At 37.3% G+C, this 20090-nt stretch overlaps 2 protein-coding genes across 4 annotated transcripts in view; one reads left to right on the top strand and one right to left on the bottom strand.

The window, feature by feature from the left end:
* rgs14b (regulator of G protein signaling 14b) overlaps positions 1–13231 on the bottom strand; it is a 24929-nt gene extending 11698 nt beyond the window's left edge. The window contains exons 1-5 of one of the 2 annotated variants that reach the window (XM_053240214.1): positions 13098–13231; positions 9506–9663; positions 7599–7721; positions 4703–4724; positions 3106–3275 (exon numbers count right to left, since the gene is read on the bottom strand). In XM_053240214.1, the coding sequence (XP_053096189.1) occupies positions 3106–3275; positions 4703–4724; positions 7599–7721; positions 9506–9565 (375 nt within the window). In that variant the 5' untranslated portion in view covers positions 9566–9663; positions 13098–13231. Of the gene's footprint in view, positions 1–3105; positions 3276–4702; positions 4725–6989; positions 7143–7598; positions 7722–9505; positions 9664–13097 lie in introns of those variants that run through there. The other variant, XM_026938436.3, reaches the window with a different exon arrangement.
* arl3l1 (ADP ribosylation factor like GTPase 3, like 1) lies at positions 12997–20090 on the top strand. 2 transcript variants are annotated; one of them, XM_053240216.1, is made up of 7 exons: positions 12997–13257; positions 13386–13594; positions 14518–14661; positions 16234–16350; positions 17812–17862; positions 18292–18477; positions 18811–20090. In XM_053240216.1, exons 2-7 carry the CDS (start codon positions 13577–13579, stop codon positions 18856–18858), a joined length of 564 nt encoding a protein of 187 aa, XP_053096191.1. In that variant the 5' UTR covers positions 12997–13257; positions 13386–13576; the 3' UTR covers positions 18859–20090. The 2 variants fall into 2 exon arrangements, with proteins under 2 accessions (XP_053096191.1, XP_053096192.1); XM_053240217.1 differs by lacking the exons at positions 12997–13257; positions 13386–13594 and adding an exon at positions 13618–13781.

Raw genomic sequence — 20090 nt, 5'->3', positions numbered from 1 at the left:
TAAAGTAAAACATATTTACATTTTATTATCCACTATATAAAGCCATAATACTAAATCTGATCTCTAAATAAATAGTGCAGCAGTGTATAATCAGCATAAATAGCATAAACAGAATTTAGCACACTTCACATTTGTTGGCTGAAAAAATCTAGTCTTGGTTGTTCTCCAGTCCCAACCCTTGAACACTGAACGTGTTTTCTCCCCAACAGTTGCCCCAGCAATCTGCACACCTCCACACTCCTCTACAATTAACGTGACTCATAATGTGGGCTGATTCCTTTTCTCACCTTTGTGGGAAAAGGCTTCTCATTGAGTGCCTAAGACCGTACAAATGTTCTGAGGCTTGGCGAGCAAATGTATATTAATCTGCGAGCTGAAAGAGTTGCTGATGTGAGTCGATTGCCTCAGCAGGATAGCCAACTACTCTTAACATCTCAGTTCAAAACTAACACACCATCAAGTGGTAAAGTATGGAGAAGTGCATCATTTAGAAATCCAGTATTGACTCACTTTGAAGAGGAAGCTTTCTGGGCAAGTGCCCTGTTCATGTCGAACGCTCACTTTGAAATGAATTAAACTGATTGATCTCCACTTCCTGCTGGTAAATGTTCTTTTTACAGTCATAAGATTGCTCCAGATTAATGCGTGGTATACAAGATGCATTTCCTTTCTACTTCATTGTATTCAAAGCACCAATGCTTAGCTAAATCCACACTAGAGGGAATCATTCTTATTTTGCAATACGGGTACTTGCATGGTTTACTGGGTTTCCTGATAGTGTTATAGGGTTCTGGAAGCTTCCAGTTAGAGCAGTAATTCTCAAAGCGGGGCCTGGGTTACAGTAGTGGAAATCAAAAGTCACCATTATCAATGCTATTATATTTATTATTTAGTTTTTATAGTTATTAGCCTGTTTGACTGCTAAAAAAAACAATAGAATACAAATTAGAATAAATTAGGAATACAATCAGGAATACAAAGCTCTAGGGCTCCAGTAAACATCTAAAATACTGTATTATTGTGCACATTTAAATAATATGCCTAATATCTGTGTAGGTCTTAAAATAAATCTGTCCATGGAATTTATTTTACAGTTAAAAAAGTCACTGGCTGCCAAATGATTGGGAATCACTGAATAATGAAATTGTAAATAAATTAAACATTCCTTGGTTCCTTGAGGTTCAGTGTAACAAAGGAGGTAACATTTTACTCAAAGGTAGTGTTTATACGATTACATAAGCCCTTCATGACAAATGACATTTATTTATTCATACATCTTCAGTAATCTCTTTATCCTGGTCAGGGTCACAGTGGATTCCGAGCCTATCCAGGGAACACTGGGTGTGAGGTGAGAAGATGCCCTGGATGGGACACCATCCACACACACACACACACACACACACAATTTAGTGTAGCCAATCCAACTACTGAATTTTTTTCGGAGGTGGGAGGTGGGAAACTGGAGAACCTTGAGGAAGCTCATGCAAATACAAGGAGAACATGTAAAGTTCCACACAGACAGAAACCTGAACATAGGATCGAACCGAGGACCCTGGAGCTATGCGGTGGCAACACTACAACTGACACAAACCTGCTAAAACTTTGAAAAAAGCCTTATTCTACACAGCATCCGTTGAGGTGTGTTCATCAATTTTGATGTTAAGCTGAGATAACACCAAGTAACATACTCAAGAGACGATTTTTTTTCGTTGTTGATGTAAGGTTATGTTATAACAGTTTCCGGGCTGACTTTCACATGACACAAAGCTGTGAAAACTGTCTATAGTTCAGCAGGTGACAAAATGCTGATAATGTAATAAAGCATGCCAAGGGAGGGTTACATTAGAAAACTCAAATCAATATGAGCATAAAAGTGTTCTGTTCAGTAGTGTCTCCCGAACTTAACACTTGGTGGGAATAATGTCCACATTTAAGAACCTTCTCTATAACACTGTACATAGTGAAGGTTTTAACACTGACAATGATAACTCATTGGCACCAAGTGACAACGGCAACAACATCTGAAAGTAAAGTAAAGTGCATCACTTATTCCTGCTTAGAAGATTTTTGTGAATCAAAACTAACACAGTATCAAGTGGCAAATTATAGACAAGTGCATCATTTAGAAAGTCAGTATTGACTCATTTTGAAGAGGAAACTTTCTTGGCAAGTGTCCAGTAGAAAGATAAAGCACATTTCCTATTCCTGTTTATAAGACTTTTATGAATACTTAAGGCAATGTTATGACACAGTAATGACAAGTTATGTCTATTTTCTCTAGCCCTAGTTTAAAGTGTACTTATTTTCTTGTATATAACATTTTTATGAATACTTGAGGCAGTGCTACAACACAGTACTGTCATAACATAGTCATGTATATTTGCTCTAGCCCTAATTTAAAGTGCATAATTTTTCCCTGCATTTTTCCCTGCATTTTTATGAATATTTAAGGCAATGTTATGGCATAGTAATGACAGCATTATTTTCCTAAATTAAACTGCTTTCCTTTTTTCTTGCCTTGTAAACACCCACAGCAATGCCTTGAGACTGACAGGATGAATGACAGAATGACAGGATTACAGTATATTTCCTCTGACCCAAAATTGCTTTTGATGTTTGACATTCAACTCATTGTCACATCATGCATGGAAAATGTCCTAACACAACATTACATCAGCACCAGGATCAAGTGAGGTCGATTTTTGTTGTCAGCTTCACATTTCATGAACATAATTGCAGGCAAATCATAGAATACGCCTTTGTAAACCATCCATATCTCATGGAGGGCTTATGCAGGTGTCATGTAGCCCTATGAACACTATCCTTAAGTCAAGTATTAGCAGAATGAGCTCCAGTTAGAAGCACTGTAATCATTTTCTTACTGGAAATGACTCAGAAGTTGCAGTAGTTTTATAATATTGCAAGGTATTGTTCATGGCACACCAAAAAATGTTTTTTACAATATTTTCTAAAGCATCCCTGTAATATTTCCAGTCACCAATTTACCGTGACAAGATAATATAACTTTTTTTTTTTTTGATCATTTTTTTTTTTCTTCAGTAGCATCTGTTTGGCAAAGATGCCGGTCAGAGATCTTGGACTCACGGTGAAGTAGTGCACTCCCAGTGGGTCTTCTAGCAGCCTCTCAAAGCTGACAGCCCAGCTGGCCACCTGACCCACCCCACTGGCCCCGCCGCTCGGCACACTGGGAAGGCTGGAGTTACTGTTGGAGCATTGTGTGCCTGCACGCTTCACCGGCTCCAACGCATTCAGCTCTGGTGAAAAGAGAGATATGTCAACTCAGTGCTCATTTTTCATTGCAGTTAAGATGACATAATTTCAAAATGGGCCTTATTTAACCCCTTAACCCCATTTGGATTATTACCGTATTCAGTTATTCATCAATAACAACAATGACTTACTCTGCAGTTGCAGTGAATCTAAACAAAAAGGTATGTAGTTACAAGAAGGAGAAATGTAAACCTAGACTGGCTGACAGGTCTAGGGTTTAAGGCTGTGGATCTCAACGTGGGGTCTGTCATGCATAGCCAAGTGGTCTGTCATTTTGTTTTTTATTTTATTATTATTTTATTCCAGTGGTGGACATCACAACCCACCATGAACAAAATGATGCTAATGGCAAATATAATGTAATGACAACATTAATAAAAATGTAAAAAATGTAGAGACTGCCTGCTTTAAGTGGTTTATAAAAGTCTATTTTTAGGTTGAGATTATAATAATGACACATTTATTCCCCAGTGGTAATAACCGTGACTGTGATTAATGTATTGTGTGTCACTTACAGAGAATTTTTTTTTTTGCACCATTGTGCAACCTGGGCCATACGGCTTTGTTATACATTTCTCTTCATCTCTTTATGATTTTTTTTTTTTTGAGCAAACCGATTAGGGTTGTTTATGATTTCATTTAGGGAAGTAATCATTAAAGTTGTCAGCTGTGAAAATGAGCTCTAAGCTTTAACACGAGCCTACTTTAGTAAATCTGACTTTAATAGAGGTCAGTATGTCAGAGCCATTATAATGGCATAACACTGCCCCATTCAGCAATGAGATTATGGCTTACATGATAACCTCAGAGATGTATAATGGCAGTGCTACAGTATTGTAGTACAGTAATGTTATTACTGCAACTCAAGCATACGAAGCATATGAATCCATTTCTGGGGAGTCACATGGTTTCTTTTAGCTCTATCGGGCTTCCAGCCCTTCTGCCATTATCTCCCCCACATTCATAATGAACTAACAGAGGAAGTCATTGTGGTAACATCTGCACCCCAAACAGGATGTAAACAGGTCAATGACAGACTAAAAGGCTCATACTGTGACTTCCAGCGTGTGGTGCGGATGTCACATGTGAAACGTAAAAACACTGTGTGCTTTCTACGCAGTAAAAAAAAAAACATTTTCATAGTCTCATTGAGAACTGACGTAGCCTCAGATTATATTCTCCAGCTTTTAAAAGGTTTACTAATAAAATTATGACAGTTAAAATAAACAAATATATAGTTTACTTAAGTTCAATTCACATCATAAGAACATACACTGCTCACTCATGAACAGTATTAGAGTTAATGATTTGCAATGATCTGCTGATGCTTTTCCTTGTAAAGTGGAAGTACAATACAGAGTATTCATGCTGTTTGTTCTCATTGCTAATGCATTATTAATTCATAACTCACCTCCATCTGAGACAGCCAGTGTCTGTAGGTGGGGAGAAAATTACAGAGGATAAAATGAGACGAGATTAGATGAGTCATAGCTATATGTCAATGTAATAATTGTAGTCATCAAACTCATACGAGCATGGCACACTATTGTTGTGCTCAGAAACACCTGGTTTAATATAGACAGACTCCTACAAAAAAATCACTACATTTCTGTTTAAAAAAAAAAGACTTTGAGCTTCTGGTAATGTAGCAGTCATGAAATGTATGAATGAAGTGACAGAAAGTGAGCAAGACAGCAAGAAATGATAGAAATTCTAATGGGATGAGGATTAAAATAGGTTTCATACCAGCAGCAAAGTCTGATTCAGAAATAAAAATGGCATATATGGAGCTTGGAAGCAGAAAAAAAGTGAATATTTGAATATGAATTTCATACATGTCACTTTAAAAAAAAACACTTCTTTTTTTCTGCAGTGTATTAAATAAATGTATGGGTTTTTGGCAATATTTTTTCTTTGTTTTGATCTTTTTAGGGGTAAGACTTGGCTTTACAATCGTATATTTTGAAATTATGGGTTACAGCTTAAAAAAATCAGAACCCATATCTCCATAAAAATCTCCATAATTTTATGAAAATTAGTCCAAAGAGGAAGCATTGTGGATTTTCAAGGAAAAGTAGACGCTTTCAAAGTGGTCAAACAAAAGTAGACGCTTTCAAAGTGGACAGCAATCACAGCCGTCTGCCACACTCATGTCCGTAAAGTGAAGTCTGATGACATGGAGTAGAGTTAAGTGGAGTCAGAATGGAAGATATGAATCTAAATTCCTATTAAGGAAGTAACTTTGGCTGTTAGCTGCTAACAATTGCCAGCCAGCTAACTTTAGCGTAGCCTAATGCTGCACTCACGGTGAAGCTGAAACTTGCAATTCGGGCCTACAACCAGTAAAAGCCACCGAAAACTTGGACTTTTCATCTGTGAACAGTGTAAAAGTGCCCTTTCTCTACTTTTAAATTAGCTTATAGTAGTATTGGCTTTAGATCAGTTAAGATATAGACACAGTACTCAGCTAAATCTATAACATTGACCATGCTAATCACTGTGTTGAGAAGGTAATCATCAATGTTAGACCTGGCTAGCTTGTTGCCAACACTACTTGCTGTAGTCCTGGGGTCTGCTGTTGTTGCTGTACTGCAACCTTTTGGTCCAAGATGTTTCATGAATGTTAGACGTTCACTATAGTAGGACAGGCCTGTAACTGTAAAAGTGCTGTTAAAGTAGCTTTTTATGAGCTTTACATGCTCTGATAGAGCATACAAAAGACATGTTTTCTTGAAAGCATCCATGCTTTTTTTCCCACTTTCAATGTTGTTCCTGCCAAGGTGGGAAATGACGTTATTACAACTTGCAAATTACCACTTACCACTTAAGACACCATGAATGCAGCGTAACTAGCTAGAACGTTACTGAAATAGTTATCCTGGGCATCAAATGTTGAACATCATTGTAGAAAACGCTCTATTTGAGTAAAACATTAAAATCTTTTGACTTGTTTGACTATTCTGAAAGCATCTACATTTCCCTGGGAATCCCGGATGCTCCACCTTTGACCTAATTTACATAAAATCTGGGTTTCTGAGATCTGAATTTTTTGAGACTTGTATTTAAGGTTCTGACTGGTTTTTTTTTTATCTCAAAACTGTAACCTGTCATTTCAAATGATATGGGTTTTACAGGCATATTTTTCTTAAAAACAAAAAAAAAACATTGACAAAAGTGAAGATTTGTTCAATACCCAACAGAAAATAAAATAATTTTATTTAATGTGACCTGTTTATAATTCAAATTAACTTCTGTCAGCGTCCAAGATCCATATAACTGCACGTTTATGTTTCTTAACTGTCTAAGTCCAAGACAAAAAAAGCTAAAGAAATTGATAACGAGACAAAAAACCCTGAAAAATTAAACTCCAAATAATCTCAGTACATCATTGAACTCACAAAAGTATGGAGTTAAAAGTTAACATCTGCCAACCAGTTAAGAAATTCTTCACACTAAGGCTGCTTAGCCTCAGAAATGTATGTAAAATATATTGAAATATATTAGCTAGTGATTAAACTGTGCTCCCTATGAGCATCATTCCTCGTCATATCACTATTTGTTCACTAATCAAGTTCCTTTCATCCATATAATTATTCTTCGAGCTGATTTTCACACAGACTGGTTACAATAATATTCTCATACACGAAAGCGTTTCATATTCGCGCACAAAGAAACAAATGAGGCCTCTCAAATCCTACCTGAAGTCCACCAGCTGCGCCGGCATCACTCAGTTTCAGAGACATAGTCTTAGCACGAAAAGAACTTTAGGTACTTTACAAAAACATGAGTTGTCTCTGTTATATGTCTGAAGTCTGTCGTCTATGACTAAAATGAAACTTCATGGTAGACCAGGAAGTCTTGCTATAGCAACATGCCACAGGAGGAAGTGCGTGTACTTCAGAGAATAAAAACGTTGCTGCGAAACAACCTTAGTGTTGGTCATTGTTATATAATTATCAAAGGGAAAAAAGTGCAATATATAATTGAGCCTGTCAAAAAAGTCTTACATTAGGCATAGTGAACACTTAATAGCTATTAAAAACATCAAGCAATTTCCAGATTCTGGTCCAATATAACTATAAAGACTACAAAAGCCCCGAGGGAAAAAAAACAGCAGAAATAAAAGTTCTTTAAAAGGAAAAAAGGCTGCATTGTACTACTATTAGGACAAAAAAAAGGCTTTCAGCTTTTATCTCAACTTCTCTGAAAGTTGAGAAAATTACTGCTACAAGCTTATCTTACGGTGATAACACTGAATATTTTACAGGCAACAGAAGAGCTGAAGATTTGCATGAAGGCTTTTTTACCTTAGTGAGGATAAGAGGCCTGCTCGGCGTCAGCGTGTTGTGTCTCCCCAGACGTCTACGCAGAGAAGCACGCAGGCCAAAGTGAGACAACCCTCTGGTGATTTCTTGGAAAGGCATGGCTCTCTGTGGGAAAAGAGCTCAAGGTCAGAAATAAAGAGTTATCATCATTTCATTAAGGAATCATGAATTTCAATTTGTGAACCTTTGTTTGCTCCATGCAAAACGGTTGATTGCTATGCATTAGAAAAATGGAACCTGCCCATCTTTAACCCTAAAAGAAGATCTGTGGATTGTTTCTAAGCTTCCTTGAACATGAAAGTTGAATATCTTAATGTACTATCTCGATTTGTGTGGAAATTTATATGTTTATTGGTATTATACACTCACCAACCACTTTAATAGGAACACCCCTGTTCATTCATGCAATCAGCCAACTGTAACACATCATATCATACAGATACAGGACAAGAGCTTCAGTTAATGTTCACATCAATCATCAGAATGAGGGGAAAATGTGATCGTGGCATGGTTGCTGGTGCCAGGTGGGCTGGTTTGAGTATTTCACAACCCGCTGATCTCCTGGGATTTTCACACACAACAGTCTCTAGGGTTTACACAGAATTGGTTCAAGCTGACAGGAGGGCTATGGTAACTCAAATAACCGCTCTTTACAACCCTGGTGCACAGAAAAGCATCTCACAACCAACACTTATGAAGTGGCCTGTGAGTGGATGTTGTTCTAATTGAGTGTGAAAGTGTATTTTGCATACTTTCATGTATACTTTACTTTTTCATATTGAAACAAATTGACAGCATGGTGTTGCAGCTGGTAGCGTTGCCACTTCACAGCTCCAGGGTCCCTGGTTCAATCCTGGATTCGGGGTACTGTCTGGGTGGAGTTTTGCATGTTCTATCCATGTTCGCATGGGTTTCCGCTGGGTTCTCTAGTTTCCTCCCACCTCCCAAAAACATGCAGGTAGATGGATTAGCTTTTTTAAATATCCCCCTATGTGTGAATGAGTGTGTGTGTGTGTGTGTGTGTGTGTGTGTGTGTGTGTGCGTGGTGCCTTGTGATGGATTTATGGTGTCCCATTCAGGTTGCGTTTCCTCCTCAGGTTCCTGAGATAGGATCTGTTTTTTTCTCTCTCTTAAAGTTAATAAGACACAATGCAGCCTTTTCCCAAGAAACCAAAAGAAGTCCTCTGTCAGTAAAGACTGAAAACTTACTAACCGTTATAAAGCGGTAACACTTCCTACTCCTACCGTCACTACAGAAAGCTTCACCATATCAAATCTGTTTATTATTAGCTTTGGATTATGTGGAACGTCTGCCATACAAGTCCCTGTGCATGAGCTGTTACTATAGAAACAGTAATCATTTATATAATTCAATTCAATTCAATTTTATTTGTATAGCGCTATTAAAAATGGACATTGTCACAAAGCAGGCAAGGAAAAACTCCCTGAGACGATACGAGGAAGAAACCTTGAGAGGAACCAGACTCAAAACGGAAGCCATCCTCATCTGGGTGATAACGGATATAACAGCTGGAACAACTATCAAAGTCATGCTAGTTACAGAAAATTAATAAACACCTTCAGATTTGAGAATTCAACAGCGCTGTGATGTGATATAATAGGAAAATCAATATTACTGTTTTCGAACAGAATTACTTGCATTATGGGATGCAGAGGTCTAGTTAATGAATTTGATCAATTCAAGATTATGAAACTTGCTGAAACTCATTAACCAGATCTCTGCATCCCACCGTACCAAAGCGCTACCTCCAAAAACAAGCTAAGATGTCTTGAACTCTTTTGTATCATGAAGAAACCTCAAATGTAAACAAACCTCAGAATGACATTAAATCCCTACAGTTATAATGCACCAATGGGAAACTACATACCTTGTCTCTGGAAGGTGGAGTAAAATTTTGTCTGTGGTGGAAGGAAACAGATGCTTCCATGCTGGTGGAGTAGACTGGTGGTGTGTTGAAGACCAGGAGAGAGGTATGGCAAGTTCCTCAGCTCACATGAGCCGCCTATCATTGTGTAAACACCAGACCTGTTGTAAAACACAGCTCGGCTGGGTATAAAAGTCACTCAGTGGGAAAACATACTGATCGTGCAACTGGTGACCTGAGAAACCTTCCAGACATTTAAAGCTAGTGATCCTGTCAAAGCTAGTCATAGACATGTTATTGTGAACCCTAGTTTCTCTCTTTTAGGAAATGATCCCTTCGCTTTACATACTTTAGCCTCAATTTTGTTGAGGCTAAAATCATAGCTGTCAGTAAAAACCTACATCTTCCCTTAAGAGGCTGAACTCTGAGAGCACGTGGACAGGTCTTGAGCACAGACGTGGTGCGTAACACCCTTGCAACACATGAATGCGTGTCTGTCCACACGCCATGGAGCTGAACCAGCCTCCGCAAGTCGAGACCGGCCAACCAACCAGAGGCAGCCGGATTCTTCTCACCTCAGTTCCTGTGTCCTGAACCTAACACCTGTTCTCCAATCATCATATGTGCATTGGTCCATGTGTGGAGCATTAAACCAGTTTGCCATGCCATTTTGTGTTCCAGTTAGTACACGGAGGTTGGATGGTAACGCAAGCATTTACTTTCCTGTGCATTTCTAGAGAGCAAATATGGTAATCAATGATGCTGGCGCCATTGCCATCGCTGTGGCTGTGGCACAAAAGCTCATGATGCAGTTGGTTGGAAAGAGATCTTCAGAAAGAAGATATTTAGCATTACAGCTGAAGACATTTTTAACCACATTTTTTCTCATTAGAACTAGGATTTTTCCCTGCTCGCTATTCACAATTTAAAAAAAGTGCAATAAATGACTGTGTAATGTAATCATCCAGAAGCAACAGGCTAAAAAAATGACAGGAAAATTAGCATGTCCACCATTTCAGGTTTAAGGAGAGTGCTTAAGGGAGAAATAATATTACCAGCTGTGTGGTCGGGAACTGCTTGCTGGCAGCGGCAGTTGTGAAAACTGAGATGAATGATGGATTTTTAGGCCATTCTGCATTTTCTACTTGGCTGACATTTTCACTGTTGGAGTGTATGAACATGTCTGTGAGCTTGCTGGTGCAGAAGAAAAAACAGCATATTTAATCACTTTCTAAATATCATCTCCATTAACATTATTTGTAAAGTGTTAGATAGATATTTTGTTGTAGGCCTTTTAATCTTTTTAGGTCAGAATTGTGTTTTTCTCTTTAGGCTGAAAAAAAAAACACGAAAGTGAGATGTTTTTACCATGTTAGGCTGAAATTTTTCAATGCATCCCTTAAATATATTAGCTAGGTTCATAGTAATTAACTCAAAACATTGTCCATATACCGTGACAGAACACCTACACAAATCATTCCAGGTTCATTAGCCATTTTATTGAGGAGAAAAAGACTGCTTTTTGGCATTTTATCGAGTGATAACTCATACTAGTGTCCTCCACTATTAAAATGGTCCTGCACAAAATGTGTAATGTTGTCAGGTCTGGTAATATAATATAATCATGGCATGTAAACATCACATGAACATTACTGACTTGAACCTTAATGAAACTTGAAATCACACATCCAGCTGCCTATTTGTCTTTAAGTGTGTGTATATGCTGTGTGAGTGTTTGTTTTTGTGTGTGTGCGTGTAATAGTAATAGCGCCACATCATTCAGCCTATGAGATTCTCCCATCTAATATCGAAACCTGCTGTCACTGATGTTGTCTAGAGCTTTTTTATGTTTTAGGTTTAGACTATGAGGTGAATTTGAAGGTACCAATAAAGTAGTTTAGTCAGTAACCTTAGTGGAGAAATTTCTAGCCTTGGTCAGATTTGTATAATTTGTGTCTTTTCACATATTTTTGGAGTGCTGAAGGACTGGTGCAGACAACAATGATGTAAGGCACAAAGCGAACCTGTGTGTGCTCTGTGCAAAGTTTCATGCATTTCTCGAGTTCCACAGCATGTTCACAGCACTGCTACACAGTGACATTGTGGGCAAGTGAACTGAGGGAGCACTCTTAAAAAAGGGTTCCTCAAAGATTCTTCACTTTCTGTGAAGAAGTGGTTCTGCGTTAAACTCTTTGTTGTTGGGTTCTACATACAGGATCGTTATGGGTTCTCCTAGAGCACAGGCAGGTCAAATACAGCTCGCTGTCTCCTTTCATTCGGCCCGTGCAAAAAAATATTGAGACAGCTCATAGTATCTACTGTTCAACATTTTCTCACTAGACCAGTAATAACTAGAATTCACACCAGACCCGCAGAAACACGTTGGCCTTTAGTGTGATTCAGTAATTACAACCTACAAAGAGGGTTTTATAAGCTACGTCCAAGCCAGCAAAACTCACAGCTAAACACTGATGGCTGCCTATATGTTGGTTTCTATCTAGCTAGATATGTAGTTGGCTTATTTCGCTAACAACTAGTACACAACTAGTATACATGGCTATGGTACAACAAAGAGTGCACATGTCTATGGTACAAAAAAGATTACATTAGTAGCTAATTCTAGGTAGCTATATAACTATATTGTGTACACTATATTATTACAGTTGAACGTGACATATTGTGCCCGAGCCTGCCAAGCAAAATAATTATTTGTTGAACAAGTGTAGGTTTCTGGTATTCAGTTTCTCAGACACTGTATATTCAATGCTGAAAAACCCCTTGTCTTCTCTAAGTCTGACACCTTTCTCCTAGTCTGACTCTTCACACTAAAATCTGTTTTTGTTGGCTGATTTGTAGCAGCAGCTATTGTCACAACACTGGAACCAGAATGTGTGGTAGAATGTCAGCTTACTCTGCTATTACATTGGCATAGGTGCATTATTGTCTTTAAAACAGATTTTTTATTTTTTTTTTCAAATAAAATTTCTCAATGGGTCTCTGTCATTTGATGATTTCTTATATTATTAATTAAAAACTACCAATTATGCAGTTTTAAAGGTTTTCAAAGTTAAATATATATACAAAATAAATATAAAGAAAAAGATATAAACATCTGCCAAAATGTTTAACTGCTTCATGCCTTTGTTATCGAGTTATCGAATTCCAAAATTTCCAAACCCCTGTTTACCCTTTAATGGCTCTCAGTAAAAAATAAGATGCTTTGACTCTATCACTTTGACAAAAAGTATGACAGAGCAATTGGTGATTCATCATAATATACAACAGTTTCAGTTCAATCTGCTCACATTCTCATGTAATGGCTAATTTCGCAACTTTACTAGTAACTGCAGAGCATATATAATATACAACTGCAATCAAATATGTGAAAAAAAATAAAATAAAATTATCTACTCTGACTTGTTCACACGCCTGAAATTTTGTGACATCTGAATTCCCTGACTTCTGGCACTGTAAATCCCAGAATTTCAAATTGGATGCTAACGCCCTCTGCTGAACAGGAGCAGTACTATATCAAAGACAAATGTGTCTGTATGATAAGCAAATAAACTGACATGACAGAAGATTGATGCCATACCATAGAGCCAGAAGATGGAGAAACATGAGAAGGCATCAGAAAGATGAATGGATGAATGGATTTCTTGCAGTTGAGAGCCAGAGATGGAAACAGAGAGCAAGACCGAGAGAAAGGAGTCTCAGGGCGGTTATGAAGCAGGTGGCAGGGAGGGATAATCCAGGTAAGACTTTAATGCAGCAGAGAAGTCTGGGGGAGGTGAAAGGAACAGAGGAAGGTGGAGAGGTTGCTAATCTTGGACTACTAATCCAATCTGTGTCCCCCTTTTCTCCTACTCTTCCTCTTCTGAAGAAGAGCAAGCCAGAAAAAGACTCCACTTTGCTAAGTTTGCCTAGAACAAGCATTAGAGGTGAGGACTTGAGGACGGTGAGGATCTGCACCTGACCACAGCCCACTTGGACTCAACTGGATATATACTCCATAGCATGTAGCCCAGTTCTTCTTCCTCCTTCTCTCATTTCTGCCTGTGTAGTCATATTATCATGGGTGAAATCCAAAAGGTATGTATGCTCAAATCTGGGGATCTGCTCTTACCAGGCACCGTCATACTTCAGTAATTGCTAATCCACTGGGACCAAGGCTGTGATAGGAAGTCCATAATTACTTTCACATATGGGTGGATATAAGGAATTTAATGTATATTAAAAAATTTTTCAGTGTGATTTGGTTTGAAGAACAATTTCCAAGGTCAGTATTAAGTTTTACATTTTGCACCATTCAGCCTACGTATAGTGAAAGTTTCGTGTTTTACATGGGGCTTTATATGAATGAGAACTTTTGCTTCTTTCTAGAAATAAATGCTAGTAAATATTAGTAAATATGGCTAGAAATAGGCATAATCTTATATTTGGTCTATTGTTATAATAGGAAATACTAGCTGAAATTTCCTATATTCAAGGTAATTTCATTTGGTAAGATGTCATTTTTTGCAGTGTGAGATTCTGAATCTGAATTGAATTGAACTGAAACTTTGCATACATTGCAAACAATTATATCTTAAAAAGTAAAAATATCTAGAATATAATTTTGTTTTAATATATGTTGTTACTTTGTACATTCTGATTGTTTTAAATCAACTATAAGAATATTAAGCCTATTTCTAGACATTAATACTCATTTTAAACTTAAAATTGTTTTGACTATTGGCGGATACATAGATCTTCCAATAGAATAAGACCATTTTAAGCTCAGAATTAGTAAATATGTCTAGAAATAGGCTTAATGGTCTTATATTTGTTATAACAAAATCTCATAAGGAGAAATATTAGATAACTTTTCAACTTTTCTTTAAATTCAAATAAAGGCTTAAAAAAATTTGATTTATACATTTTAAATTCAAACTGTAGCTACACGTTTCTCATTCCATATGTTTTATATAAATTTTCTACTCCCTTATTCCGTCGAACTGCACTGTCTGTCCCAGGGTTTATTTTCCGTCATTGAGAAACTAAAGGGCACGACAGAGCAGGAGCTCCGGATCATTCTTCTTGGTCTGGATAATGCTGGGAAAACCACCTTACTGAAACAGCTCGCCTCAGAAGATGTGAACACGATCACACCAACTCAGGTAAACTGTGGTTACACTCACAATCAGAAATGGTCCAGGCTCTGGTTTCAGATGCATGGTGCTCCGAAACCTTGGGTAATACAATTTAGCTAATCGAGAGACATTAGGTAATGAAAGCAGTGTGACCTACGGCCTAAACATATTAACAGATAAAGCATGAGTGATACACTGAGTTTTTCTAAATTCATAGTTTTGTAAGTTACTATACTGGCACAACAGTTATAATACTCACAAAATAATATTTTGCATCTGAATTACTAAAAATAGTTACTTATTACTTATCATACTACAAAAAAACAATGTTAGCAAGTGGAAATATCTTGACTATAGTCAAATCTACCTAGTATTTCCTATTATAAGAAACCAAATATATGATTATTAAACATATTTCTAGACATTTTCTGCTAATTTCAACCTTAACATAGTCTTGTTTTATTGGCAGATCATTTTTAAGCATTTATTTCTAGAAAGAAGCAAAATTAGTTACCAATAGAATAAGAACATTTAAAGCTTGAAATGTGTAAAAAATAATCTTATATTTGATTCATACTAATCTCATAATAAGAAACATTGCCCATATTCAAGAAATTTTCACTTGCTAAAATTTTCTCGGATTTTAAGCATCTTTGTGCATATTGCTTATAGTGCATTCTTGGTTTAGCTCTTAAATAACACAAGCTGTTCATATTACAACCTGTTAGATTGAGGTTCCATTGCCAAAAGTTCTAGTAGAAATTCCAGTCACAAGAATGACAGTCAGAATGGTGGAAGAAACAGTACATTAGCTTAAAAAGGTTTAGTCAAGTTTAGCCAGGGTAAAATGAGACAAGCTCTTAAAAGAGCAAGCCAAACATTACCCTGACTAGAGAGACATTATTCACATGACAGGAATTGCATTAGTGTCTTGAATTATACAGAGAACAGAACAGGACTTCAAAAGAGCTTTTTGTTGGGAATCCTGATGGGAATCTAACTGCTACCTGTAGAGAACACGAGGACTGCACATTTCTTAGACATCACAAACTTCTTTAACAATGGCAGCGAGATTGGTACTGAGAAGGAACCTTTGTTCTACCAGTTTAGATGTAATGTTCAAGAAAGTTGTAAAGGCATTACATATACTGTAGATCATAGGCTGAATCTCTATCTGTTAGCTTTAGTGAAGTCATGCTGATGGCAGGCCATGAGGTCTATTTTGGTCATGTTCTGGACCAAAGTACAGTCAGCAAAGGCCATATTTAGCTGACCTTCTTAATGACTTCCTTATGGCTAGTAATATTAACTGACTATCCACATTGACTGGAGCTTTATTACTCAGATAGTTTGATCTGATAGCACACTAACTTCCTTTTAATGCAAACAATGGACTATTTCAGACCTAATTTCACCCATGTGCATAATGAGCAGGGTCTTTGCTACCACACAGGAGGCCTGATTTTGAGGACAGTGGATCGAGACGTGTCTTTAATCCTGTGTTTGAAGATTACTTAAACATAAACTGTTACCTAAGGATCAGACTAATATAGCTAGCACCTCCCTGTAACTTCTTTTTTCTGTTGTATAACATTCTAGGGCTTCAACATTAAGAGTGTAACCTGTCATGGCATGAAACTGAATGTCTGGGACATTGGGGGGCAGCGGAAGATCCGTCCCTTCTGGAAAAAGTATCTGGAGAACACAGATTTGTTGGTATGTTGTAACAGTTTTCATTTACATTTTTGAGCAAAGATAGATTTAAACTGAAGATTTTACCTGATGCTTCTGAAATGAAACACTGAATCAATCTGAAAGGATAAACAAGAGGAACAATATTCTTAACTTCACAGAACCATATTAAACCTCACTAAAGGATTCTACACTCTTGAACTTTTCCACATTTTTAGTGTTACTACCCAGAATTGTAATGGATTTTACCAATTTATTTTTCACAATATGTCTAATATTTGAATATGCAAAATATTTTATTATGACATAGGTTGAAAGAAAAAACAACAACAGCAAGAAATTTAATCAATCCTAAATCAATTTTCTTGCAGACTGGAACAGGTTTTCTTCTAGGATTGCCCTGTATCCTACAATCCTGCCCTCAGTCGTGATCAGTTTCCCAGTCCCTGCTGAAGAAAAGCATCCCTACAACATGATGCTACCACCACCATGTTTCACTGTGGGGATAGTGCTCTCAGGGTGATGAGCATTGTTGGGTTTCCTCCAAATGTAGCGCTTTGTGCCAAGGCTAATAAATTCCTTTTTTTGTCTCCTCACACCAGAGAACTTTTTTTCACGTTTGCTGAGTCTCCATCACTACATTTCATATGGCTTCTTTTTTTCAGTATGACTTTCTTCTCCAAAAGCCCAGCTCTGTGGCGTGTCCAGGCATTGGTTGTCCTGTGAACCTTCTGCGATCTTCTCCCATTTGAGCAGGAGAACACTCCAGCTCTTTCACAGTTACCCTTGTCCTCTTGGTTGCTTCTATGACTCCTTAATAATGAGTCGCTAATTTTTGGTGCACGGCCTACTCTAGGCAGAATCTCAGTTATGCCATATTGAGATTGCGTGATACTAATTATGCAACTTCTGATTGTAACTGGTTGCACTAGAACTAATTTACTAATTTTTCACAGCAAAAAGGGGGGGAATACTTGTGCAATCACAGCTTTTATGCTTTTGATTTGTAAATCATTTTGCTAACTATATTGATTTTTCCCACATTTCAATATTATGGGTTAGTTTGTGTAGATTCATGACATATAACCCCAATTAAGTCAATTTCAGTTCCAGGTTGTAATCCTACAAATGTAGAAAACTTCAAGGGGATGAATATTCATGCAAGGCACTGTAAACTACAGACAAAGTTCTACCAAGCTTTTATTCTTGGTTTTAGATCTTGAAGCTAGTGGGTTTTTTTAACAAATTGAGTCACCTAGACAAATCAGAGAACACAAACTGGCTAGGCTAAAATGGATGGAAAAAAATAAAAGCTTGTAAAAGCTTGAGTATTGTTACATGACTGCACAAAGCTTCAGAAATCCTGATGGCAGAAATCACAGCTATGAAGGACAACATACAATTGTTGTCATACAAAAGTTGTCTAAAGAAGATAGACAACCGTGTACAGAATGTATGTGACTCTTTTTTTTCCTTCCCTGACAGATCTATGTCATCGACAGTGCAGACAAGAAGAGGTTTGAAGAAACAGGCCTGGTGAGAACAACCAAATTATATACAGTATGTAGTGGATATACACTGTATATACAATGGATGTAGTAAAAGTTAAGCATAGTACAAAAATGTTTCCAGAATCAGGACATTTTGCATAAAAGTCTTAATGAGCTGTGCAAGCAAACAAGCTTCTGAGGCTATAGGAGATGAAACCAGATATTCAAAATGGTGCCTTATAAATTTTGCATGGACAGCTGTCGATGGTTTTAAAAACGAGTGCAGCCATTTATTAGTTACTCATCTGACAGATGGTTTTATCCAAAGCAACTTATAATTGGAAAAAGGACACCATCCAAGCACAAGATGTTGAGGCTTAAGGGTCTTGATCAAGACAGTGATTCTCTTGCTGTCCTATTGTCCTGTCCTCATATTCTACCAGCAAGTCATTTTTCTCAACTCCCGTCCATGTAGGAGCTCTCAGAACTGATCGATGAGGAGAATCTGAAGGGAGTGCCTGTGCTCATCTTTGCCAATAAGCAGGATCTGAACACAGCATCTACAGCCAGCGAGATCGCCGAGGGGCTCAACCTGCACACGTACCGGGATCGAGAGTGGCAGATCCAGGCCTGTTCGGCTATTTCTGGTGAAGGAGTACAGGTGAGTCCATACGGATCAACAAAAGACTAGAACTATACGGTGGAAGAGGTTTCAAATTGTGAAATATATGCTGTCAACCATTATAGGAGCATATGGTGAAACTATTCCTTTCAATATCACTTGGCCTTTTTGAATAAGTTACTTTCTGGATTAGTATACTATGTGATGACATCATCCAGGCAAAGAAAGTAATTTTATTTTATTGACTATACATAAAATCAATAATGAATCAGTGTTTAATAGTTGTGAGTTTTATTACTCTATGCTACGTAAATGCTGTGTGTACAAAACAACATTAATTTTTTGTATTCTCTTGTTTCTGCTTTCTCTCAGGATGGAATGAACTGGATCAGCAATAATATTGTAAATAAGAAGAAATAAAGCTGCATGAAAATATCTTTTGTATTGATAAATAAAAGTTCTCTGATCTTTCTCTACAAATGCAGGAGTGTTCAGATAGATCAGACTGACTTCCTTCAACACTAATGTTTTGTAATATTTTGTAAGTTATATAAATTGAATTCATAATGACTGACATCAGGAAGCATTCTGCTGTTTGATGTACAGTATATGAACTCTCCAGCCACTTTAGAGAATTACTGCAAACCAAAAGCAAGCAAAAGAAACAAAAAAGCAGTGATAGTTAAATTGTTTTCTTCTTCTATTAAGGCTTTTTTTTTGTTTTTTTTTGGTTTTCTGATTTCGGTATTCTCTATGACAGGATCTCAGTGACTCATTCTAGCAGCAAATAATGATACAAACAGACTTGCAACCTAAAAAGAGATGAGTCATGTGTCCAAGTGTGGCATTCACTAGAGAATACAAGTTATAGTTTTGTAGATAGTTAGTTCTGAAGCAACATGATGGATGGACCATCTCAAACAGAGAACCTTCTTTCCTGATCTGAACTCTTGTTCTCTCAGTTATATTTGTGGCTTTCCATAGGCTCATGTACAGTTTATAATAACCTGTGTGTGTGTGCATCATTCAGGCATATATATTTATATATGTATGGATATATACACTTGCTCTCCACTTTATTAGGAACACCTGTACACCTGCTCATTCATGCAATTATCCAATCAACCAATAATGTAGCAGCAAGGTATAAATTCATGCAGATACAGGTCACATCAAACATCAAATAGGGAAAATGTTATTGGAAAAACATAGTTGTAGCCCATCCAAGTTGTAGCCCATCCAAGGTTTGGTGTGTTGTGCATTTTGTGATGCTTTTCTGCTCACCATGGTTGTAAAGAGTGCTTAGAATTACTTTAGCCTTCCTGTTGACTTGAACCAATCTGGCAATTTCTCCTCTGACCTCTCTGGTCCACCTGCAGAACTGGCGCTCACTGGATGTTTGTTGTTTTCGTACCATTCTGTTTAAACTCTAGAGACTGTTGTGCATGAAAATCTGAGATCAGCAGTTTCTGGAAATACTCAATTTCCCCCATTCTGATGTGAACATTAACTGAAGCTCTTGACCTGTATCCGCATGACTTTTATACATTGTGCTGCTGCTGCCACATGATTGGCTGATTGGATAATTGAGCAGGTGTTCCTTATAAAGTGGCTAGTGTGTATATATATATATATATATATATATATATATA

The sequence above is a fragment of the Pangasianodon hypophthalmus genome, chromosome 15 (genome assembly GCF_027358585.1).
Source record: "Pangasianodon hypophthalmus isolate fPanHyp1 chromosome 15, fPanHyp1.pri, whole genome shotgun sequence".
Taxonomy (NCBI): domain Eukaryota; kingdom Metazoa; phylum Chordata; class Actinopteri; order Siluriformes; family Pangasiidae; genus Pangasianodon; species Pangasianodon hypophthalmus.
The sequence above is the reverse complement of the archived record's forward strand: the minus strand, read 5'-3'. Positions and strand labels throughout refer to the sequence as shown.

Excerpts from the sequence above, each read along its gene's own strand:
- arl3l1 (XM_053240216.1), top strand. Across the intron at positions 14,662-16,233 it reads ACACGATCACACCAACTCAG|GGCTTCAACATTAAGAGTGT; the intron begins GTAAACTGTGGT and ends ATAACATTCTAG. Across the intron at positions 17,863-18,291 it reads GGTTTGAAGAAACAGGCCTG|GAGCTCTCAGAACTGATCGA; the intron begins GTGAGAACAACC and ends CCGTCCATGTAG.